Source organism: Callospermophilus lateralis, chromosome 18 (assembly GCF_048772815.1).
Source record: "Callospermophilus lateralis isolate mCalLat2 chromosome 18, mCalLat2.hap1, whole genome shotgun sequence".
Taxonomy (NCBI): domain Eukaryota; kingdom Metazoa; phylum Chordata; class Mammalia; order Rodentia; family Sciuridae; genus Callospermophilus; species Callospermophilus lateralis.
In genome coordinates, this window is record NC_135322.1 from 37,434,647 (window position 1) to 37,461,434 (window position 26,788).

The 26,788-nt window shown below is 31.4% G+C and overlaps 1 protein-coding gene across 12 annotated transcripts in view; it reads left to right on the forward strand.

The window, feature by feature from the left end:
- The window catches only part of Chd9 (chromodomain helicase DNA binding protein 9), a 248,528-nt gene that overhangs the window by 175,785 nt on the left and 45,955 nt on the right, over positions 1 to 26,788 (forward strand). For 11 of the 12 annotated variants that reach the window (XM_076839115.2, XM_076839124.2, XM_076839121.2 and 8 more), the window contains 11 exons: positions 476 to 719; positions 4,804 to 4,980; positions 6,464 to 6,607; positions 6,747 to 7,002; positions 8,095 to 8,305; positions 9,757 to 9,952; positions 12,258 to 12,425; positions 13,790 to 13,969; positions 21,159 to 21,269; positions 22,966 to 23,162; positions 23,637 to 23,836. In XM_076839115.2, coding sequence (XP_076695230.2) covers positions 476 to 719; positions 4,804 to 4,980; positions 6,464 to 6,607; positions 6,747 to 7,002; positions 8,095 to 8,305; positions 9,757 to 9,952; positions 12,258 to 12,425; positions 13,790 to 13,969; positions 21,159 to 21,269; positions 22,966 to 23,162; positions 23,637 to 23,836 — 2,084 coding nt within the window. The remainder of the gene's footprint in view (positions 1 to 475; positions 720 to 4,803; positions 4,981 to 6,463; positions 6,608 to 6,746; positions 7,003 to 8,094; positions 8,306 to 9,756; positions 9,953 to 12,257; positions 12,426 to 13,789; positions 13,970 to 21,158; positions 21,270 to 22,965; positions 23,163 to 23,636; positions 23,837 to 26,788) is intronic. The other variant, XM_076839123.2, reaches the window with a different exon arrangement.

Consider the following 26,788-nt stretch of genomic DNA (forward strand, 5'->3'; position numbering starts at 1 on the left):
CTATGGTTGAAAATCAATACTATAGTTGTGCTTCTACAGTAGCACATTGCATGATTATTTATTTATGTATTTGCATGTCTGCTTCTCTAATAGATACAAGGCCCTGGAAGGCAGAGAACATGTTCTATTTCTTTTGTATTCCATCTTCTCATACTGTCCTGAGATAATAGAAGGTATTTAATAATGCTTCCTGAATAAATTATATAATATGCATTGCTCTTATCTTTTCAGTTTTTAGAAAAATCAAACAGTTAATGACGATATCTTTATTTTGGAGCTATAAAAATCTTTAATTTTCCCTTTGCAGGATTATAATAAAATTGTAATCTTGAGCTTATTCAGTACTTCAGCAACTTTTGTTTTTACAAGTGCAAATATTTTATTTAATCTTTTATTTTCATATGTTTATCTTTAAAACTTGGTAGTATACAGAAGAACCCAATGTATGCATGGATAATATATTTGTTTATTTCAGACGAAACTGCATTTTAGCAGATGAAATGGGTCTTGGCAAAACCATTCAATCAATTACATTCCTCTACGAAATCCTTCTGACTGGTATAAGAGGACCCTTCCTGATTATTGCACCACTTTCTACCATTGCAAACTGGGAGAGAGAATTTCGTACATGGACTGATATTAATGTTGTGGTTTATCATGGAAGCCTGATTAGCAGACAGATGATACAGCAATATGAGATGTACTTCAGGGACTCACAGGTGTGTTATTAATGCTTTTGCTTGTTAAACCATCAGGGTTGAAGAAGATAGGCATTACATACTTTCAAATTTAGCATAGATAATCTTAGGTTAAGCTTATTTCTTCATTTTACTTATTTTACAATAAATTATAGTAACTGAAAACAATGACAAAAGGATTTAATCCTGTTTTACTTTATAGTGAAATATGAAACATATACATATGCAGAAATTTGTAATCTTTAATATTTCAACTAGAATAATTTTAAAGTAATTTTTAAGTAAAGTAATTATTGTTTGTATACATGTTAAATTTTTTCTAGAAATAACTGCCTCTTTGATCATTCTCTAGCTCTTTTTCTTCCTTTCTTTGTTTTTTTAATTTAAACATTCAATGAACACCATGACTTTAAATGGCTATTGAGGTGACATTATAAATTTTCTTTCATGTTCAATGGATTTTTGCTTTTAGACATTTTTTAAGTGTTTGAATGGTGGGTTGGAGGCACAGCTCAGTGTTAGAATATTGCTTGACATGTGCAAAGCCCAGGCTGGGGTTGTGGCTCAGCGGTAGAGCACTTGCCTAACACGATCAAGGGCCTGGGTTTGATCCTCAGCACCCCACACAAATAAACAAAATAAAACTATTGTGTCCAACTAAAAAATATTTTAAAAAAGAAAAAAAATGTACAAAGCCCTGAGTTTGATCCCAAGTGCTGGGGGAAAAAAATTGCTTCTTTGTTTTGTGTACTGATTTAAGCATATCTTCTCCTTAGAATTCATTATATCAGAACTTTAGTGATTAGCTGATGGTTTTCTCCTTTCCTATATCCTAGAGGCACATGTTCCATTTTTATTCAGCCACTTTTTTTCTTTTTTAATTTAAGCAAGTTTTTATTTGTTTTTAACATATTTTATATAAATTTCTCAACCAAGTATTTGACAATATAGGAAATGGTTAGTTGTTTTCTTAAGAATTTGATAATGACACCTTGTGCCTCTATAGCCATTTACTCTTTTTTTTTTTTATTTTTTTTGCCATTTACTCTTTAAAAAAAGATTTTCTTTTTTTTTTCATATTTATTTTTTTAGTTATACTTGGACACAATACCTTTATTCCATTCATTTATTTTTATGTGGTGCTGAGGATCGAACCCAGGGCCCCACGCATGGTAGGCGAGTGCTCTACCGCTGAGCCATAATCCCAGCCCTTTAAGAAAGGATTTTCTATTTTCCGTAAGTACAAAACTATAAAATAAAAAAGATTAAAACATAAGAAAGAATTTTCTACCAAGAAGACATGAAGTGTCAAGTTGTAATCTTCATTGTTCATACAAATCTTTTTGGATAAAAATCTTTAAGAATTTTGTGTCTTATTTCTTAATAAACATAATTTATTCCAAATTGTACTTTTTAATTGGGAAAGGTTTATTGCCTGGCATTCTACCTCAATAGCCTCTAAATATCTTCTTTCTCTTTCATTCATTGTTCATTTTAAAAAGATCATTATAACATATGGCCAGATCATATATGGTAGAAGCTGGATTAAGATAATATACATAGCCTTCTACTTTTGCCTCCTAATTGTAACTGACTTTCTACCTTTTTGAGGCTTACAGTGAATGAATTAACTGATTTTGTTTTAAAGTTTTGTTGTATCATAGAAATGATTTAGTTTCACTTTCTTTTTTTTTTTACAGAAGGCACAACTGAAAACTTGAGAACGTTTCTAAGAACGTTTCAATTTTAATACATATATGATATGAATTTAATATAAAATTAAAGAATCAAACTGAAAGAGTTGATGTATGATAAATTAATATTTATTAAATATTATATTTTCTATGGTAAACATTATACCTTCTAGGATTAACTGAAAAGGTTTTAAATTTCAAAAGATGATGTCTTATATAATGTAATGATCTGTTCTTAAAATATAGAAATACTTTTTTAACAATTAAGTTTCACAGATACATTTTAGTATAACTCAATTGAATATTTTTTTGTCAACTTATCCAATTGCTTGAAAACATTAGGAGTAAAACTAATATTTTCTAAATTTGCCCTGTGATTAGAAATAGTAATACCCATAACTACAAATATGTTTTGAGTATCACCATGTTCTAGACATTATGCTGAAAGTTTACCTGTATTCACTACATCTTTTCAATGGTAACCTTGTGAAATAGATATTATCTCCATTTTATACATGCAGATACTAAGCCATAAGGATGTTATGTAGATTGCCCCAAAAAACAAAAGTAAAACTGAGATTAATATGCCCAAGTCTATCAGACTGAGAAGCCAAATTTAATATATCCCAGGCTGTCAGATTTGTGTAAATGTCATCAATCTATACTTCATATTTTAATAATATTGTACCGGAGCTGTTATTCAACTGAGTGCCGTTGTATGGAATCAATATGAACTAACATAAAAATTTAAAAACTTAATCAGAATTCATAATTGTTTTTAAGCTTTTCTTAGTTTTAATACCTATTAAGTATAAGCTTTCAATCTATTAAACTGTCTTTACTTAGATTCCTGAACTTCATGCTGTATTTCCACCTATTCCTTCTTATGTTCCCTTTATGGATTCCTCCTCGACCCCATATCTAACCTTTGGGGTAGTCCAGTATGTAGCCTTCAAACTCTTTTATGTTGATACTCATTCCTTCAGAGATTTCATACATATGCAGGATAGTAAGCTCATCTGTATTGCTAGAAACTTCCAAATCACCAGCTCTAAACTGTTACCTAAATTTCAGTCATATCCAAAAGCCTGCTTAACAACTCCATTTGGATATCTCTAATAGACATTTTAAACTTGTCTTGTACACAGCCAATATCATGAACATCCTCAAGTTAGTAAATAGCAACACCAAATTCCAGTCGTACAAACTAAAACTTTTTTAGAGTCAAATTTGTGTCTTCTCTTAATCTCACACCATATCTATCTCTTAAGAGATTCAGTTTATTCTGTGTTCAAAGATGTCTACAATTGAGTGCTTTATACCACCTCTAATGATGATTTTTCACTATGACAGCTTTTATGGTCTCTATGATCCTTTACTTGTGTGTTGTCATCACAACAGTTAAACTTTTTTCCCTGGAATCCCATCATAGCCTCTGCTTAAAGGAAGAGCCAGTCTTGCCATAGTTTTTAAATTCCTATTCTGTCTGCCTCTTCCTTTCTCCTTTCACTGGGTTTCAACTATACTTTCTTGCTGTGATCTGAGTATTTGGAAATATACAGGACCTTCACACTTGCTGCTTTACCAAGAATGGTTTTTCCTCCAGATCTCTGGATATCATCATGGCTTCCTTCCTAAACTTCAGATCTTTGTTCATATATCATTTCTTAATAATGGTCTTCCAACCACCCTATGTAATATTGTAATGGGAACTTCTATCCCTATCATTTTTACTTCATATTCATGGTTTATTTTATACCTCTTCCCTTATTGTGTTCTAAATTTTTTTTTAAAAAATTGTTTGTCTTCTTACTGACTGTGTCCTGCATTAGTATCATTAATAACTGTAAGTTCCACCCTAACAATTAATCTTGTCTATTCTGTTAACTGCTTTCTCTCCAGCAACTAGAGCAAAGTCTGGCACATATACATTAAATAAATATTTGATGAATAAACTATTTGGATGGCTAATTTTGAGTTTCATAACTTATTTGCCATTATAAATTAGCCTCAGGGATGTAAATCCTTTCTTTCTTTTTTGTTTTTTGAAGGCAGGGTCTCACTAAGTTGCTGGGGCTGCCCTAGAACTTAGTCTTTCTGCCTCAGCCTCCCAAGTTGCTGGGATTACAGGTGTGCACCACTGCACCCTACTGTTATTATAATTCTACAGGGAAGCACTTATTCAAATATAATTTCAAACAATATAAATATGTAGGCATGCATTTTGAGAGTGATATCAGAAACGGCAATCTAATATAGTTTCAATGCTTAAATTTCTTTCAAGGGAATGTTAATGTATATTTAAGTGGAAAATAATTCACAACAAATATCACTAGTTTACTTTTATGCCATTGGTCAGGAATAAAAAGTGTTCCTAGACATTCTAGAATGTTATATTTGATAATTTCCAGGGGCGCATCATTCGAGGAGCATACAGATTCCAAGCTATCATCACCACTTTTGAAATGATTCTTGGAGGCTGTGGAGAGCTTAATGCAATTGAATGGCGATGTGTAATTATTGATGAAGCACACAGGTTAAAAAATAAAAACTGTAAACTCCTAGAAGGTCTGAAGCTCATGAATCTGGTAAGTGTCCTATAAATTTTCTCTTTTTGTTGGGGGGAGACCTTCATTTCCTAGCTATGTAGCGAAAGATCATGGACAAGGACAGTCAGAAAGATAAATGCTAAAAATGAAATTTTTAACAATTTTATACAGATGGCTGAATCCTATCTGTTATAATTGAGAAAATTTTTGCTTCAAATGGTAAAAATTGGGGAAAATCTTATCAGTTTTCTCAGGCTTGAAAATTTTTAGTGTTTCACCAAAAAGTTTTAGTCATTAATTTATTCATTTCAGAAATAAATCTCTGTAGGTGTGTACGGCTAAAAAGAAAATAATATCATAAATTTCAAGCTGCAAATTACTTACTGAAAAGCCCTTTCATCAAAGTTACTCAGTAATTTATGGTGAAGAGAGAATGTTCCTATGCAATTCCACGTGCTTAGCATTAATTGGTTATATTTAAAATGGTGTTTCTTGTGTGTGTGTGTGTGTGTTTGTGTGTGTGTGTTGCTGGGGATTAAAACCAGGGCCTTGTGCATGGGAGGCAAGCACTCTACCCACTAAGCTGTAAACCCAGATTCAAAATGGAATTTCTTAGTTACCTTCTTTGTAGTGTATTTAAAGCTTTCAAATAAACTAAGATCACATAATTATTGCATCAGTACTTGAACAAATAAATAAACATAATCACATGCAATAAAAATTGAAGTGCTCCTTGTATATTCCCTCTCCACGTATGCCACCACCCATTTGACTCCTCTCTCCAGTATTTAAAATTAGATATGTATCTTTCTGGCCATTTGCTATTGTATATATGTATATGCATATGTGCAAGCGTGTGTACACATATGTTTAATTTGCCAATTTAGAGGAGTTGTCAAATCAAAATTTAAACAATAATTTATACTATTATTTAAAATATTGTGTATATTTTTCTGTTCCTATTGTGTTCAAGTTTTAATGAACTTCTGTTTTAAAGCATATTCCAATTTCCCTTTACATTCTTGGATTGTAGCTTCGCTGATTTGATAATTTGTTCTGTGAGAGGTTAAATGATGATCATTCAAGTTACAAAGAGTGAACACTGTTTGGTATGTAAATTATTATACCAGCAACGATTAAGTACAAAATAAAAAAATCCCCCTTTTGTTCTTTGAAAATAATGGTTTATTTCTTTGAGATGATTTGAAATATGCATGTTCAAAAATGTGGAATTTTAAAAGATAGAAATTGGTAAAGATAACATACAACAAAACATATTCCAAGACTGATGAAGAGGTCTTAAAATTTTTATTTATTTATTTTTGGTTGAAGATCTGTGCTCCACAAAGATTTTATCATGTTTAGAAAAGTACATTACTCAGATTTGTGGGTAGAGATGTTTTATTGTTAATTCTTAAAAATTATGGTCAGAGAATACTTTCAAACATTTAAAGCCCTAAATCAGCTTTCATTTAATTTTACTACTTTGTCATTTGAATGCAATTGTTCTTGCTTTGTATAGGAACACAAGGTGCTTTTGACTGGCACTCCTCTCCAAAATACAGTTGAAGAACTTTTCAGTCTTCTTCACTTTCTTGAACCCTTAAGGTTTCCTTCCGAATCAACATTTATGCAAGAATTTGGAGATCTGAAAACAGAGGAACAGGTATCCTACTGTTCTTTGTAAATTAGTACATCAAATCTCTTATTGTGATTATTTTTTATATACAAAAATAATTGTGATTATTTTTTATATAAATATACTCTTGTGTCATATATAATAAAATAATAAAATTATGTTTTAGGTGCAAAAACTTCAAGCTATCCTGAAACCAATGATGTTGAGACGATTAAAAGAAGATGTTGAAAAGAAATTGGCACCTAAGGAAGAAACTATCATTGAAGTAGAACTTACTAACATTCAAAAAAAATACTACCGGGCTATTTTGGAGAAGAATTTTTCATTTTTGTCTAAAGGAGCAGGACAGACTAATGTACCTAACTTGGTCAACACCATGATGGAACTTAGAAAATGCTGTAATCATCCATATCTTATCAAAGGTAGCTAAATGAATTAGAACATCTACTTTTCTTTTGTCAAATATTAATGAACCATTTAACAGAACACCACTACAGTTATAGAGGCTATTTAGAGCTCTTCGTTCTACTATGCTGAGGAATCACAAGTGTTTCAGATTCATGGGCAAAGTGAACTACTACATTATAGTGTCTAACATTAGCATACCAGGTTCCAAGAGCAGCAAGAGTTTGTTCAATTTGTTTAAGTGTGGAATTCTCCTAAAATTTAATCTTCCTCATGAACAAAGAGTAAAACCCATCTTTGAGCTTCTGTATATACACTTGTTTCCCTTAGTCTGTTTCTAATCCACATACTCCAGTTAGTAATTCAGTTTTTGTGGTACAATAATGGTAGTTTTTAAGGTCTTGTCAAGTTCTCTACCAATGTTCTCTGTACCATGTTTGAGTCTTTTCATGTGTGTGTTCCTGTGAATATCCTACTCATCTACTTACTTTGCTTAAGGCAATCTCTCTCTCTCTCTCACAATCCCAGTATACTTTTATGGCTTAGCAAGGCTGAGGAAAGAAATGTTTATAGACCTTTAAATTCTGATCTAGATTCTTTGAAGGAAGTATACATGATGGACCAATAACATGACTTCCTTTTTACTTTTTCTTGTTTTCATGCTAACAAGATTCCCATAGTCACATCTACAGCAATTATGATCACCCTTTGATGAACATTGTTATGATTTATGTTTAAATATTAGATTTTTAAAAAAATATATATGTATTTATTTACTTGGATCCAGACCATAGTTTTGTACATTCTTTTCCTAATGGCATTTATAAAGTATTTAGCAAACATAAATTCATAGAAGCCATTATGCCAGGTTTCTGGAGAGGTGAAAACATGATTAAGACATTATCTGTGTTCTCAATGGCATTAACAGTTTGGTGTTGGTGGGATTTAGCCATAAACAAATAATTCTAACAAAAGCAATGTACTTGACATCAGAAAATAATGCTATGTTACAGAAGCAGGAAGGAACACTAAATGTGAGTTAAAATAAAAGCAATTGGGAATTGCCTGCATTTGTGCATTGTTGCTGTCTTTTCATATTTCTTTGACAGGTGCTGAGGAGAAAATACTTGGAGAATTTAGAGATACATATAATCCAGCTGCTACTGATTTTCATCTTCAAGCAATGATTCAGTCAGCTGGTAAATTGGTCCTTATTGATAAATTGCTTCCCAAAATGAAAGCAGGAGGTCATAAAGTGCTCATATTCTCTCAGATGGTACGCTGCCTTGATATTCTGGAGGACTATCTTATACATAAAAGGTAAGACATACTGTAATACATTTAATTATACTGTGTATTATGCTAAGTATATGTTATTATGTCTTGTGAAAGGGACCTAGGAATAATATATTTATTGTATTATAAACCTTATGGTGCTGACACTTTTAATGGACATGTAAGTTCATTTAAAAATATATATTAAGTCCATTTATAAATATATTTAAGACAATCATTTTCATTGGAAAAGGTATTTCAAGAGGCATTTGGATCTATTTTCTTATTAGTAAATAGAAGCTTATTGCTTTGAGTTTTATCATATGCTCTATAAAATTGGAGCTTTAATCTAATTTCTTATTTTTTTAATGTAGGGTTTATTGTTTTGCTTTTTGCTTTTATGACTATAAAATAGTCTTAACTATGGCTTCGTGTTTAGATAAATGGAATATTTATTGAATATTTTATCAGAATATTAGAGATTTAATTTGAAAACAACGTTTATTATAAAAGGGAATCAGATATTGTAGCAGTAGAGTTTAAATCTCTCTCAAGCAATTTTGACCTTTATATATTAGTAAAGATCAGCACTGGTTTATATTATCAGAGATCATGTAGTTCATAGTTTATTGTTAATTTTATCTTTCGTTTCCAGTTTTCTTTCCTTCCTTCCTTCCTTCCTTCCTTCCTTCCTTCCTTCCTTTCTTTTTTTTTTCCTGTGCTGGGGATCCAACTCTGGACTCTTTGCATAGTAAGCATGCACTGCACTTTACAGCTGAGCTATATATCTCCACCTTTTAGTTCTGCTTTTGTCAGTTTTCATTTCTGTAGCCTTATTCCAAAAAATATATTTCTCTCAATTTTAGACCATGTAATTATAAGAACATTAAATTACAATATTCCTAAAACCAACTATTCTTATATTTTGTGAATTTTCTTACACAGTGAACTTTGTACAGAGATAAATTTGTACATATAAATTTGCATTATGATGAATTTAATGGACAACCCTATATTTCATTATCATCATAAGTAATGTTATTAGAAGTCACACCCCGATTTGCAGGTATTAGAGGTAATAGTGGAGCTGCGGCTAAAACTCTAGGAAATTGTATAGGGAAAGAACTGTCTCATACTAGAGAAGAGTGGCAAATGTCACACATATGCCCATTGATTTCATAGCTCTTAAATTTTTATGTATTTTGTTCTTATTAATGTATTGCAGTTTTTTGAGTTTTGTATATTAAATGGGGAAGGATAAAAGAAGTTAAAAGATCATTGCTTTAAAGTAATAACTGTAAAAACTCCTACAACATTCTACTATATAACTCAACTCCTACTTATACAATATATAATCTGACTTTATCTTTATGAAACAATATATAATCTGACTTTATCTTTATCTGACAACATATAATCTGACTTTATCTTTAATAGAATGTGTCATCCTTTTCATTATATTTGTCTATCTAAATTTAGTCCATTTCATTTGATAGATATTTATATGAGCGAATTGATGGAAGAGTCAGAGGGAATCTTCGACAAGCTGCTATAGATCGATTTAGTAAACCTGATTCAGATCGATTTGTTTTTCTTCTGTGTACCCGAGCTGGTGGGTTGGGCATCAATTTAACTGCAGCTGATACATGTATAATTTTTGATTCTGATTGGAACCCTCAAAATGACCTTCAGGTAATAAATTCCTTGGCTAACAAGAAGCATAATTATTTAAAAATTCATATAATTGTATTTTTAGCAATCCACATCTTTTGTTTTTATCCAACAGACTAATATTGTATGTTTTCCTAAGAAATATCTGCCACATAAAATAAGTGAAATTATTTTAATTTTTATTTCATGATTTTTTTGTTTCACCAACTTATAAAAAAGTATGCTGAGTTGTATACAGTATTTTCAATTCTATAAAATATAGGGTCAGGGATATACTTTAGTGGTGGATCACTTTAGTATATACACGTCCCTGGGTTCAATCCCTAGTATTGCCAAAAATACAGAAGTTATATAAATTTGAGAGACCTTAAATAAATATCTTACTTGTAATAAAGTAACATCGAATTTTGGAAAATTTGCAAAATTTTGGAAAATTAAAATTTCAGGATTTTAGTTCAATAAAAATAAGTATTTGTCTTTATATCATCTATTCATCATAAAGTATGTATAAAATAGAGGAATAGAATAATGTTCCTTTTTATAAAAGACTGTAGAAAATGAAGGTATACATATGTTATGACTCGTAACAAGAACATTAACTAGAGTGGTCAAAATGGCTTAAAATTTGCAGAGGATAAGCAAGCATTTAGGAGGAATATGAGATGAGAACAAATGATAAGAGAAATTCCTTATTGTTCAGGATAGTCTTAATTATATTGCAATTTATGTTGTGACTTTATATATAAAATCAAATATGATAGTTATTGACATACCTGGCTCAATAGAATATAAGGTTTACATTGCTCATTTATGTAACTATATAATTCAGTTCAAGATATCATGTGGTTATCCAACATTAATACAGATTAAACCAGGGCACATTCTTCCTGCAGAAAGTCAGTTAATAAATATTTTCGGGTTTATGGACCATATAAGATCTCTGTCTCACATTCTTTGTTTTCTTCACATGACTTAAAATACTTAAAAGCCATTCTTAGTGGCCAGGCCAGATGTGTTCTACAGGCTGTATTGGCCAATCCCTAACTTGAATTCAAATCATGATTATTTGCCTTTACAATTTATATTTATAGTTAAAACTGCCTTCAATTCATGTGATAGTAAAGTTAAAATAATAACGTCATATCATCGAACCTGAGGAGGAACTGGAAAACCGTCTTCCTCAGTTTCTATCTCTCACTTGTTTTTTCTCATTTTCCACTATTATAGATCTAGTCTTTGTAAACTAATAGAAAGTTTTGATATCTTATATACTTTACATAGTACTAGAATAAAGTTGCCCATTTATAATTCTGAGTTCCAAATGGTACAAACTGGATATGGACAGAATAATGTTGTCAAAAAAAGACATAGATATTAATACTTATAAATGTTCAAACCACAGTTTTTCATTTAATCTGAGTATAATTGGAATGTATTAATATTTAAGAGAGACTGTATAGATTCTGTAGAACTTTTGGAGTCTAGACTTATCATGCAAACTTTTAAATTTAGTAGTAATTCAAGATAAAATATGAAGCGCCTATATAACCTTTGATATCTTCACTTTTTCTAATGTGAACATATTAATCAGTTCTTCCATAAAATAAAATTTAGATCTCCAGAGTTATCCAGCTTAAACATAAATATTTAGAAAAGATTGTTAATTACATAGTAGAAAAAAAATTAGAAATATTTAGGGTTAGACTTGAAGGCTTTAAAGTTTGAGTTGCCAATAATGAAAATTTCCATTTGTATGTTTTGTGTTCATTTCTAGAATTACAGATTGAGTATTTTTTATTGAAAATGCTTGAGACCAGAGTGTTTTGGGTTTTAGATATTTTTGGATTTTGGAATATTTGCATATTTCTAATGAGATATCGTGAGTCCCTAAGTCTAAACACAAAATTCATTAATGTTCCAAAGATACCTTGAGGATAATCTTATAGAGTAATTTAGTGTGCCTGAATTTTTGATTGACATGTCTATTAGGTCAGGTATGAAATTTTCCCCTGTCTCATTTGATTGATTGTCAAAAAGTACCAGATTTTGGAGCATTTTATTTTTCCAAATTAGGGGTGCTTAACTATACCCCCATGAAAACACAGTAATTCCCCATGGATTTATATTCTTTGTAGTATAATCTTAAATATTAACTTAATGATGATTGTGGGATTATTTTTCATTCTATAAAGTTGTGTTTATTTCTAGAAAAAAGTTAGTTTAGTAGCTAATGTCTCTAAAAATTATCTTCTATTTTTATATTCCATATATTTGGTAGACTGTTTTGTGAAGAAAATTGAATCTGTAACTTTTCATTTTTTTATAGGCCCAAGCTCGTTGCCACAGAATTGGTCAGAACAAAGCAGTTAAAGTCTACAGATTAGTTACTCGTAATTCATATGAGAGAGAGATGTTTGACCGAGCCAGTCTGAAATTGGGCCTAGATAAAGCTGTGTTACAGAGCATGAGTGGAAGAGAAAGTAATGTTGGTGGTGTATGTATATATATTTTTTCACTTTAAGATTTTGTGTTAATTTTGTTTGTATTTAGTTTTACCTCAAGTAGTGTATCTATCAGTTTTGGTCCACAAGGACCACTAACAGGCTTCCAGAATAGAGCTATGTTTAGTTAATACTTTGAAGTCCTTTTTGGTCTGTTTATATAGCTTCAAAGCTTATGAATTCTAAGAATCTGTCTTCAAGATAAAAATGTTCTGATTTCTGCAGGGTGCAGTGGTGAATGCCCATAATCTCAGCATCTTGAGAGGCTAAGGCAGGAGGATCACAAATTCAAAGCCAGCCTCCAGCAATATAATGAGGCCCTCATCAACTTAATGAGATCATGTTTCAAAATATAAAAAATAAAAAAGGCTGGGGATATGACTCAGTAATTAAGTACCCCTGCGTTCAATCTTGGTACAAAAAAAAAAAAAAAAAGAATCTCATCCCTTTTTTTTTTTTTTTTTAAATATTTATTTATTTTTTTTTTAGTTTTCGGCAGACACATCTTTGTTTGTATGTGGTGCTGAGGATCAAACCCGGGCCGCATGCGTGCCAGGCGAGCGCGCTACCGCTTGAGCCACATCCCCAGCCCTCTCATCCCTTTTTAGGATGTTTGTATGATGGCATAGCAAACTAGAATTTGTGAAATTTTCAGTGTTACTTATGTGAAGTTTTTCAAAAATTTTTAAATTTCAAACTTCTAGCTTTATCTTCATCTTGCTATAAGTAATGGGTTGTGGCTCAGTGGTAGAATGCTTGCCTAGCATGTGTGAGGCTCTCAGTTCGATTCTCAGCACTGTGTATAAATAAATAAATTAAGTAAAGATCTATTTTCAACTAAAATATTTTTTAAAAAGAATTTTGTCTAATATAAAATATTAGTACCATTGGCTTGGGAGGCTGAGGCAGGGGGATTGTGAGTTCAAAGCCAGCCTAAGCAAAGGTGATATGCTAAGTCACTCAGTGAGATCTTGACTCTAAATAAAATACAAAAAAGGACTGAGGATATGTCTCAGTTGGTTATGTGCCCCTGAGTTCTATTTCCAGTACCAAAAAATAAATAAATGAATGAAAATTTAAAAAATCAGTACTAGAAAGAACCTTGAGAGTTTACTTGTCCCTTAAACTTTGATTTAATTGCACCCTTTTGAAATCGGAGGCAATTATTATGTTAAAACAGTCAAAGCTTTAAGAGTCAGTAACTTACATATATTCTTTCCATGAATTCTCTCTCATTTGCATCCCAACCCAAATGCAAGTTAAACATATCTTCTCACAATTTTGACATTCTTTAGGGATACTTTTGCATTCTATAACTTTAAAAATACAGTTATTACCAGAATTCTTTTCCTTTTAGATTCAACAGCTTTCTAAAAAGGAAATAGAAGACCTGCTTCGAAGAGGTGCTTATGGTGCCATTATGGAAGAAGAAGATGAAGGCTCTAAATTCTGTGAAGAGGATATAGATCAGATTTTACTGCGTCGTACAAAAACGATTACAATTGAATCAGAAGGACGTGGGTCAACATTTGCCAAGGTAACAGTGAGTACTATATTTTTTAAACATAAGCAATGATGTTTGTGTCTCTTACTGAAAAATTTTAATGTCTCTTATTCAAAATCTGTAAATATACTGAGTTATCTCAAAGTTATAAGTAATATATCCCTTTCCTTCAGTTTTTCTGATCTTACATAAAATTTCACATGAACTCTTTGGAGCCAAATTGTAATACTTGCAACTACTTTTGCATATTATTCAGAATAGGACTTTTGAAATCAAAAAACTTTAGAAACTAAAAAATATATACCAGTGACAGCAAAATATAAGTAATAATGTAGGAGGTTAAATCAGCTTATATTAACCTTAATAATTAAAAGAACCTAAAGGAGAGGAAAGAATTCCTATTTCCTTTTAAATATTAAAATCTAATTTTGGGAGAATAAAATGAAGTTTCTTTCTTTAAAAGAAGAATTAATAACTATTTGTTTAATTTGTAGGAAAATAATTTCAGTTTACTAATATTCTTTACATATTTTATGTTTTATTCTTTCCTTGTTTCTTTTCAACAAAGACATGTTAAACCTATGTTTTCCATTCTTCTGAAGTGTTTTTTTTAATCACAGTACTCTTTATCATCTGTACTGATTCATACAAATTTTCTTCTTTCATCTTCTTTTCTACGTTTTCCTTCATCCCCATCCCCATTCTCATCCCCATTTTGCTTCCCACCCAGAAATCTTTGTCTTTTTGGAGAATCCCTTTGTTATAGTAGCCTTTTATGTGCTTCACTAAAAGTAATGATATCATTCTTCAAATAGAAATTGCTTGCATTCATTCATAGGCCAATGAAATCTTATGTCAGGTACCCTCCTAAATACTATACTAAAAATGAAAGGACTATAGTTGCTGGAAAAAATAAAATAAGAAATTATTTCATTGTGTTCAGTAGGAGAGCAGAGAGTAAGGAAAGCCTTAGTTGAAGCTTGACAAAATTGTGAATTACATTGTGTTTGTAAAAGAGAGAAATCCTCATAACTGAATTATACATTGCTAATGTACAGAGAAGGTTTCAGAATATGGCATGGAATGAATTAGATGGAGTTGAAAGTGAAGAAGTTCGGGAAGTTGGATCCAATTTGTAAAGAAATTTATGTGTCATTTGGAAGGCAGTTCAGCTTTTTTTAAAAAGCTCCTTAACCAGACAATAGTCACATGCAATCAAGTTTCAAAATTTAACTCTAGCAGCAATGTGGAAAACAAGTTGGAAAGGGGAAAGTCTAGAGGCAGGGAGATCTTAAAGAAATGTGTTTAGCAAATAATGATGTGTGAGCTAGGAGAGTAGAGATTCATTTACATCAGTAGGAGTTGATGACCAACTAGAAATTTGTAGAACAGGTTATCAAAATGACTTGACAATTCTGACTTGTAGCTAGTAGGGTCATATTGTTATAAAACATGAAGAATGCAGAAAGAAGTTCATATGGGGAAAATAAAATATTGGAGCTTTTGCTTGCAACATTTATAGGGCATCCAGGAGAATTGGTTGTGATACAGGTAAAAAATTGGGGAAGTTAATAGTTAATAGAAAATAAATAGTAGTACAAGTAGATAGTAGTATCATAGAACCAAAAGAAATAATGATTCAGTATAAGGTTTTAAATAAAAGTGGTCATGATGGCTAGCTTTAATGTCTTTCATGGGAAATCTTGTTTACTTTTATTCCTTTTCGTCATGGGTCAGGGGATTGAATCCAGGGCAGGGCATTCTACCACTGAGCTACATTCCCAGACCTTATTTTTATTTTCTTATTTTAAGATGGGTCAGTCTCAGCCAAGTTTCCCAGCCTAACCTGGAATTTGGATCCTCCTGCCCTAGCCTCCCAAATAACTAAGATTGTAGGCATGTAACACCAGTCCTGGTTATACAGATTTTTTTTTTTTATGTGTGAAATCCAGTTAATATCAAAGGTATTGTTAGTTTTAATTGTCATCTTTATTGATTAGGCTAAGCATAGAGAGATTTTTCCTTAATTTTTTTTGTAATGAAGGTGTACAAAAAAGCATATGACGACCACATATAAGTCTAGGCTTCCTCATTTGAAATGTTAATGATAATAATCATGGAAGTCAAAACAACAGTGTTTCAATTCTGACTTATAAACTGAGTGACCTTGGACAATTAACTTAACCTCTGAGTCTTTCTAGAGTTTAAAGAGATCATAATCATCATACTTAGCTTTCTCTACTATAAAATACTGTGAAAGTATTACTTAGATAATTCAGATATACACTACTCATAATCAGATATACTCTTAGAATAAGAAACACTTAACTATTTTAAGTCTCAGCTCAGAAAGTAAGTAACTGTTAGATTTTGAGAAAAAGCTCACAAAATAGCTGACAAGAGTCCAGAGAATTGCTTTATAATTTGTTTATTTCCTAAATAATTAGGCCAGTGCCATTAGATATATGGGAATGGTAATAAATAGTGGACATTTGGCAAAATGGAATGTGGTACTTCCTTGTTGGTAGTATTTTATACTTTTTCCTAGAATTTTCAAAGACTTTTGCTATATATAGTTTTTTTTTTTCCAAAGGTTTGGACAAATAAGGTATTCATTTATTTGCATTATGAAATAGAATTTGAAAAGGAGCTACATAAATAGAGCACACTGCTTTTCTTTTTCTTTCTTTTTTTTTTTTTTAGAGAGAGAGAGAACTTTTTAATATTTATTTATTTTTTTTAATTTTCGGCAGACACAACATCTTTGTTTGTATGTGGTGCTAAGGATCGAACCCGGGCCGCACGCATGCCAGGCGAGCGGGCTACCACTTGAGCCACATCCCCAGCCCACGCACACTGCTTTTAAGAATACTTAGACCAAGCCAGATACGGTTTTGCATGCCTGTAATCCCAGCTACTCTAGATGTCTGTGGCAAAAGGATCCAAGTTCAAGGCCAGCCTGAGCAACATAGGAAGTCCCCATTTCAAAAATAAGAATATTTATGCTTTGTACATAACCATCAAATAGAACTCATTATTCGTAACTTCGTGTATAAGTAGCTATCATCTAAACCTTGTTCTGAGAGGTTTTCGTAAGGACATCAGGTTTGTCCTAGAAATAGAGTAGTTTATTGTTATCCGATTTGTTGTTGTTGTTGTTGTTATCTTGCACATACTAGACCAGTGTTCTAACACTGAGCTGCATTCCCAGGCTGCTGTAGTGTGAGTTTTTAAAATTTGGTATGGAAAAAAAGTTTGAATTGCATGAACCGGGACTGCATCACATCTTCCACATGGGCTTTTCATTTCCATAGCCATTATTCCATTGTCACAATCCTTGAGAATCATATAAGTTATCTTGAAATTAGGTTATCTGTCAGTTCATAATATCATCTTGAATTATTTAGGAACTTTAGAAAATTTTTGTTTGAAAAATAAAAATTTGTTATAATGAATGTAACCAAAGCTATTTAATTATGAAATTAGTTTCTTCTTGGCAAATTGTTTTAATTTTCAACAGTTATGTGGTATCAGAATAAAAATGATTACCTACTACAGCGTTTAAAAATCTGTTTTCATCCAATGTCTTTTGGTATTTATGGCATGTTGAGTGTTCTCCAATATATATAAAACATAGGCATTTACTAGATTGATTTCAATCTCAAGGGGCAAGCTGGGTACAAACGTTTATTCCTATAATCCCAGCTGCTGGGGAGTTTGAGGCAGGAGAATCACAAGATTGAAGCTAGCTTTGGCAGTTTAATAAGACCCTGTCTCAAATAAAAAATTAAAAAGGGATGGGATTATCAGTGGTAGATTGCCATCAGTTTACCCTCACTACTAGGGCCTGGGGTCAATCTCAAGGTACATGTATCAGTGAACTAGAATTCAAAATAAAGCCCTGTGAACTCTGTTCAGTGAACTTTTCACAGTTTCTAAAAATTGTTAAATTTGTATCAGTGAAGATTTGAAAATATCTCATATCCTTGGTTGTAAGAAATTCATTTTTTTTCTTTCAGTCTCCCGCCCCCACCCCCAGTACTGGGAATTGAACCCAGGGCCTTGCAGAAGCTAGACAAGCACTCTACCACTGAAGTACATCCCCAACCCTTTTCTTAAATTTTATTTTGAAGGGGCTGAGTTGTGGCTTAGTGGTAGAGCACTTGCCAGGCATGTGTGAGGCCCTGGGTTTGATCCTCTGCACTGCATATAAATAAATTAATAAAACAAAAAAGATCTGTTGACAACTAAAATATATGTATATATATTTTTTTAAAAGATTATTTTGAGACAAAGTCTTACAAAGTTATCCAGGATGGCCTGGAACTTGGACTTCTCCTGCCTCAGCCTCACAAGTAGCTGCTGTGCTCCATGAAGCTTGGCAAGAAATTTGTTTCTGAGTCAACAAAGTGAAGTCCCGTATAATTTAGGACTTACTAGCACATAATTAGATATCTGTCCATTGTACTTATTCATATGCCAGTTTGATGAAATGTTATCTTAAATAAGTTAAGCATCTGTACTCTGAATATCCAAAATCCAAAGTGCTCCAAAATTGAGTATCAACACAATACCTAAAGAGTTTTGGATTTGGAACATTTCCAGTTTGAGATTTTTGGATTAGAAATACTCAACCAGTAAAGTCTAAGCAAATGTTGCATAAATGAATGTGTAAAATCTGAAGTCTGAATAAAAGTAATCCCAGGCATTTTGCTTATGGGATACTCAATCTGTTCTTACTTTTATACAGATAATGATGGCTTTCTTCTTTTGGTTTCATCAAGCTAGTTAGCCTTTGTTATTTCAGGTTGGATATGAGTTTTTACTATGTGGCTTATTATTAATAGGTGTCTCATTGTATTATCTCCTATTGCCACTGTAAAAATTTCCTGCAAATTTAGTGGCTTAAAACAATACACATTTATTCTCTTATAGTTCTGGATGTCAGAAGTCCAACATCAGTCTGCCAGGGTTAAAATCAAGAGTCAGCAAGGCTGGTTCATTCTGGAGGCTCCAGGGGAGAATCTCTTATCTCTTCCAGTTCCTAAGACTGTCTGCATTCCTTGGCTTGTGGCCACAGTACTCCAATCTCTGCTTCTGTTGTGTCATATCCTTTTCCTCTTTTTATAGACAAATCTTCCTCTGCCTCCTTCTTGTAAGGGCACTTGTAATGACATTTAGCAGCCACATGGATAAGCTAATATCCCATTTCAAGATCCTACAACATAACTGCCAACTCACTTTTACCATATAAGACAATACAACATTCTAGGGATTAGGACAATATATCTTCAGGAGCCATAATTCAGTCTACCACATTCATCATTTCAAACAAGTAAAAATATATATATAATTCTTTTAAAAGTTTTATAATATTTACTCTGTAGGTTAGAGGAAGCAAAAAAGAAAAAAGGAATTTAAATTCATTTCATTAAAGCATTTATTACTGTCACTTCAATTTCATATAAATATGCCAGGAAAAGACATTTTTAAACACTTATAATATTTAACACTTTATACAAACACCTTAAAAGCCCAATTTCAGAGGAAAGCTAGGTGGAATGAATGAATGTACTTATTACTTGGTAAGCAATGACTAGAATCGAATCTTTAAGATTCAAACTTCAAACAGAGGCATTTAATATTTCAATTTTGTTCCTATTCATTTTGTAATCATTTTATAAAGTTTTAAACTACAAATACAGACAGAATATCATGATGAAAGATGTATACTCATCATCCACCTTGAACATTATCAACTCATACTAAACTGTTTCATTACTACCCACCCATCTTTCATATTATTTTGATGCAAATCTCAGCTCAGCTCTCATATCATCACTTTATACATGTTTCCATAGTATTACTAAAGATAGACTTTTTAAAAACATAACCACAATATGATGACATTTAAAAATAAAATTAGATATAATTCCTTGATGTTTATTATCTTGTGTTCAACCTTCAGTTATCTTGAGTGTTGTAATTGGCTTGTTTTTAAGTTTTATTCTCTTTTAATGTATGGTTTTTCAACATTTTAAAATTCCATCAAAATGTTTTTTTAAAATGAAGATTTAAGATCCTCAATTACATTCCAGTAATTAGGCAGTATTTTAATTTACCTCTTAGGTTCAACTTTAAAAATCTTTTTAATGTAAAATATTTTTCTATTGGGACCCGGGTAGTGTCTCAGCGGTAGAAAGTTCACCTAGCCTGTGCAAGGGCCTGGGTTTGATCTTCGGTACCACATAAAAAAATAAATAAAATAAAGGTATTGTGTTCAAATACAACTAAAAAATAAATATTTTTTTAAAAAATATTCTTCTATGTATTTGTATAAGATTTGGCATGACTTTTTCCCATCCCTTTTCTTGCTTAAAGCATCATGTATCTATTTCTTCTTTATTTTTTTATAAAACTGTTTGATGATTTTTTTTAACATGGCATTTTTGTTTTCAATATCTTAAATTATAAATAATGGTTATTAATCCACAAACTATAGAGTTGAAATGTACTAACGTTTCTTCCAAGTAAAATATTTATTTTCTTTTGTTCTGTATTTTCTTAAATATTTACAACATTTATACAGTAGATTTATAGTAAGAAAAGTATCTTTTTTCTCTTTTCTTTCTTTCTTTCTTTTTTTTTTTTTTTAAAATGGTGCTAGTAATAAAACCCAGGACCTTGAACGTGGTTTGAAAGCATTCTACCACCAACCTACATCTGCAGCCATTGGAAAAGAATTTTAAAAATAAAGATAGCCAATAATTCATTTTTATTTTCCATATATTATGTTGCATTTTTTTCAGGAGATAATACATATTTGAAAACGTGATGGATAAAAAGTATGGTACCAGAAAATGAACTATATTGTGTAGGTAGATTTTTCTAACTCTTTTTGTACCTTAATTTCTTAATGTTTATGTATATCTGTCCTATGCAGTTTCCTTGCTTACAAAGATTCAGAGTTAACCAACAGTAGTAACTTATTTAACTCTGCTCATAAACTCTAACCTGTGTTGGCATCAAGCCTTTGCTTTAAACAAATGCTGTGTTATATTTCAGACCACTGGATTTGAAACATTCTTTGAGTCTGAGTATGTATACTGAATTCAAATTCTATCCACAGTAAATGTGAGGAGATAATATTTTAAGTGTACTTTTATAGATTTTCCCTTTCAACTTCATAATGACTTGAAAAAATTGCCAATATATTTTTCAGGCAAGTTTTGTGGCATCTGGAAACCGGACAGATATTTCCTTAGATGATCCCAATTTCTGGCAAAAATGGGCTAAAAAAGCAGAAATAGATATTGATGCCATCAGTGGCAGAGTAAGTATTTATTTCCCTCTAAACGTAATTTTGTTTTGAGATACTTTGGCAATAACATAATAGTATCTTAAAGGTATTCAGTTGTAAAGGTAACTAATAAAAATCTCTGCACACATAAATTGAAATGAGGTAGGAGAATGAGGTAGACATTGCTTTAATTTAATCCTTTTTATATCTCTTAAATTCATAAATTACTTTTCTCCTTTTTGTTCTGTTGGTGTCAACCCATTAATGATCCAGTAAAAAAGCAGTCAAGAAATGGCATTTATAAACTCTTTCTTTTATGACTTCTCTAGGAAGACAGAGCCAGAAAGCTAAAATAAAATTAATGGAAATGATAATTATAGCATTAACTGCCTACCTTCTAAGACACTTGTCCAATAATTTTATAGAAATTAATGTTTCTAATCCTTACTTACTTTCAAAATAACATCATCATGATTAATTTCATATTAAGCATTGATACATGGAATCTTTTTAAATTATTTTTTAGTTGTAGTTGTACACAAAACCTTTATTTCACTTGTTTATTTTTTTATGTGGTGCTGAGGATCGAACCCAGGGTCTGGTGCGTGCGAAGCGAGTGCTCTACCGCTGAGCCATAACCCCAACCCATGTGGAATCTTTTTTAGGTAGTTTTTTAACATGTAAAGCTTAACAGTTATGAATAACATCACTGCCATTTACAATCATTAATACTTAATGTGTTTTTGAAATATATATAATTTTGTGAAGCAAGTAAATTTGAAAAAATATTATAAAAATATTATAGTCTGAGGCATTTTCATATGCTAAAGAAGCAGTGAACTCTGCAAATCACTATAAAAATCATAAATGAGTTATATTCTCTTCTGCTCTATGATTCAGACTTAGATTAAATATGTGATTCCTTTTCTGGCCCCTTGTTCTTTCCTCCTCTTGTAATGCTGTTTCCTCCCTGCCTGGCAAAGTCTGGTATCACTATTTTGTGATGTTTTCTCTGACTTTCTTTAGACCCTCTTGTACAGTTCATTCTGAACAGCATTTTTTTTTTTTTTTAACACATTTATCTGACCCTCAAGAGTATGGTTTCCCTAACTTAGAGAAGTTTTTTAATAAAAGTAGAAAATGTATTTTTAATGAATTAAACTAAATTGACTATAGGGAGGATGATACATATATTGCCTTTTAATATTAGTATAACTCTTAGAGATTACTAAAACATATTTCTAAATCTACAAAATATTTATAACTTTTGACCAGTGTTTTAATTGTTATGTATTTTCCTTCTTTCAGATTTATTTCTAGGATAAATTTAGATCACAAATATTTACTTTAGCATTATTTATGTTAAAAATCAAAAGTCTAAATCAAATTGTGAATTAATTAGGTAAAACAAATTAGGAGGCATAAAATTAGCCTAAATTTATTTTATGATTATTGTAGAAGTGCAATGATTTTTATATTAATAACAAAGCAGAATACCAAAATATGTTAAGCCTTTGACTGTAATTTTACAAAATTGTACATATGTGGTAAAAATTTTAGAGGAATGTAAATATTTTTAAGGTGATTTGGTAGAGTGACAGAACTTACTAGTAATTTTTTTTTCTTTCTAAAATTATTGTTTGTACAATTTGGAAGGTGAAAATCTAAAACATTATTACAAGCAAAAGTATTAAAAATAACTTCAAGTAATAGCTGTTAAATTTTACAGAACAGCTTGGTTATTGACACTCCAAGAATTAGGAAACAAACAAGACCTTTTAGTGCCACAAAAGATGAATTGGCTGAATTATCTGAAGCTGAAAGTGAAGGAGATGAAAAACCCAAACTACGGAGACCCTGTGATCGTTCCAATGGCTATGGAAGAACTGAATGCTTCAGAGTAGAGAAAAACTTGCTAGTTTATGGGTAAAATATTATTTTTAATGTTTTTTTAAGTAGTCATATAAAGTTAACAAAAATTACTGTTTTCCAGTAATTTTTATCTTGTTAAAATCAATTAAATCTATTTTTTAAATATCCAGGATTTCTGTATTTAACAAATATTCAATTGGAGAATGAGGAGATAGGTTATGTGTTTAAATTATAAATTTATCACATCAAACTCCTTGTTTTCCAATTTGCATATTTAGTAATACAGAGTAGATAATGTTATATTTCATTATTGAGTAAATACAATAGAAATTGCCACACTATTCCTCTTTGTTCATACATGGAGGACAACATCATTAGCAAAGTCTGTTAATGAGAGAGTTGTTTTGTTTGTTGTGTTGTTGGTTTTGATTGTGTATGTGTGATTTTTTTTCTCTTGCTCTTCATCTGTAAGTTGTTTCTTTCTAGAACTTTACTTAATATCAATGTAAATATACCTTTTATAACTAGGTGGGGCCGATGGAGAGAGATTCTGTCTCATGGACGTTTTAAAAGGCAATTAAATGAGCACGATGTAGAAATAATTTGCCGAGCTCTCTTGGCATATTGCCTTGTTCACTACCGAGGAGATGAGAAAATTAAAGGTTTCATATGGGATCTTATTACTCCAACTGAAGATGGGCAGACACGAGAGTTACAAAATCATCTAGGTAAAAACATTCTTTTGTTTTCTTTAAAAGTTTTTTTTGTTGTTGTTAAAAAATTAACGCTTAACATATTCTTCTATAAAATATTACATCATTCAGGTAGTATTAAGGAACTTTCATCTTCACCCTTAAAGTTCCAACTTCAGAAAATGCCAGTGTTAATAGTTTGTTAGATATTTGGATTTTACTTATTGTTGTCATATATGTATCAGTTTACAAGTTGTTGACTTATATAGAGATCTTTCCATTTGTGTTCATGTTGATCCATCTCAGTTTTTATTTTCTGTTTAGTATTCCATAGTATGTATATTTCTTAATTTGTTTTGCATTTCCTTTAATGATGGATATATAGGTTTCCACTTTTAGAAAATTAAAAATTAAGTTTCAGTGAACAGCTTTGTTTAGTCCTTCTTATGCATATGAATAAATCTTTCAGTAAAGCAGATATCAAAAAATAGAATTATTGAGGTATAGCAAACATATATCTTTAGTGCTTTAAATGTGGTCTCTAGATCAAAAAAATCTCATCTCCTGAGATCTTAGAATTGCAAAGTCTTAGTGCCTTAGATTTACTGAATCAGAATCTTCTTTTTAGTGGGATTCTCAGCCATTTGTATGCATATTAAAGTTTGAAAAGCATTGATATTCATTTTAAATTTTCATAAATACTTTAGTTTGCTTTCTAATGTGATTAAACCAGTTTACACCCATATCAGAGGAATATGCAAGTACTTTTTTGTCCATAGGCTTGCTAACAGAATGTTCTTTTCTATTTAAAAAAAAAAAAAATTATTGTGCCTTAAATTTGTGATGCCATCTTGTCCTGTTTAATAAAAAAAATTAATTGATTGCCTATTGTATGTTTCTTGTGCAAAGTGCTGAAAAAAAATAAAAAGATGTAAGATTAGACAAGACTCCTGAGCTCATAAACCTTACATTATAGCCAGGGAGACAGAAAAAGTAAGAATGTAGATAAATTGGCTAAATAATTGTAGATTGTGATAAATATTGTTAAGTAAATATACCAAATCTTGAGATGGAGGACAAAAGCAAGCACATATTTTATATGGGATGGTTTATATTAGCCCATCTTAATAAGAGACATGTAATTAATATGAAGCACTGACTTCTGAGTAAGGATGGAGGAAACACACAGATTTCACTGTTCTTTGAAACTCCATTTATAAAATAGGAAAGAAAGCCAGGCATTCTGGTGCATGCCTGCTATCCCAACTACTCAGGAGGCCCAGGCTGGTGCATCAAAATTTCAAGGCCACTGTGAACTGGGCAACTTAGCAAAACCCTGTCTCAAAACAATGGAGATGTAACTCAGTGGTAACATACCCTTCAGTTCAATTCCCAGAGCAAAAAAATTAAATAAATAAATAAAATGAGGAAGAAAATAACAAGGCTTTAGTGCTTCTCAACCAGAGATGATCTTATGACTCAGTCTAGTCCCACTTCCACCACAGCTAATCTCAACTTAAGCATGTTACTTGCATCTAGTGTGGTAGAGGTTAGAGGTAAACAGTTTCTCACAATGAACAACCATCTAGCCCAAAACATGAATAATAATACTGAGAGTGAAACCCTGCTATAACCTAAAAGAGATTGGAGTCAGGCTCAGGTTATAGCTCAGAGATACAGCACTTGCCTAACATGTGTGAGGCACTGGGTTCTAACCTCAACACCACATAAAAAATAAATTAATTAAATAAAGGTATTGTGTCCATCTACAACTAAAGAAAATATTTAAAAGAGAGATTGGATTTTAGAGACTTTATTTGGATTCTGATTAAGATAAGCAAGAGAAAAAATATCTTTATTAGATTACTGGACATTTAAATATTGAATATTAAGGAATTATTATATTATGTAGACTTTTTTTTTAACTGAGTTTTATTTATTTATGTTTTTTAGGTGTAGATGGACACAACACAATGCCTTTTATTTTTTATGTGGTGCTGAGGATAGAACCCCGGTCCCACCTGTGCCAGTCGAGCGCTCTATCGCTGAGCCACAATCCCAGCCCCCTATGTAGACTTTTTTAAAAATATTTTTTTAGTTGTAGATGGACTCAGTACCTTTATTTATTTATTTGTTTGTTTGTTTATTTTTATGTGGCACTGAGGATCAAACCCAGTGCCTCATATATACAAGGCATGTGTTCTGCTGCTGAGCCATAATACCAGCCCTTCCATAGATATTTTTTAAGGAGGCATTAATATGTTTATGAGTGAAATGGTTAATATCTTAGATTTACTTCAAATAGTATGGGAAATTGGGTAGTATACAGAATAGAGATTTTTGATAATTATTAAAGTTGGATGATAACACACGGGGATTCATCATAATATTCCATCTACTTTTGTATATGCTTATGTTCCACATTATTTTAAAATAAGCATAAACCCTGAGAAAAGAGGAGGATGAGGGACAAAGTATCAACAAAGTTTTAGAAGTTGAAAGCAAATAGATTAGTGATACCTGACTTAACCAACCAAAGAGAGCTTAATTTTAGCTGTGGAAAAGGGTGGGGGGAAACTGTGTTTCTTCACAGATTTCTTAAAAGTCTCAAGAATTTTGGGCATATGACACCTCTAGAAGTGTTATGTGATAAGACAGGGATTATAATTAAAAGCTGTTTAAAAAGAGACAGATCTCCAGATAACCTCTTCAACTCCATATAGCAGGATGAAAATTGAAGTTTATTCATTAGGTAGAGTAAAATATAAGGATCTTTGGGTTGAACTGGTAGTTAATATGTGGTGCTAGTAAATAAGCATTGAGTGAATACTTGGATACTGGTAATACAGTACTCAAGTACGAAAATTACCACCTTACTTTGAACTTTGCTAGACCATTATCTAAGGGCAAAACTCCAGGCATTTGCTCTTCTGTGATCTCACATTCAACAGGCTCAATACTTTATACTACATATTAGCTTTTTAATCT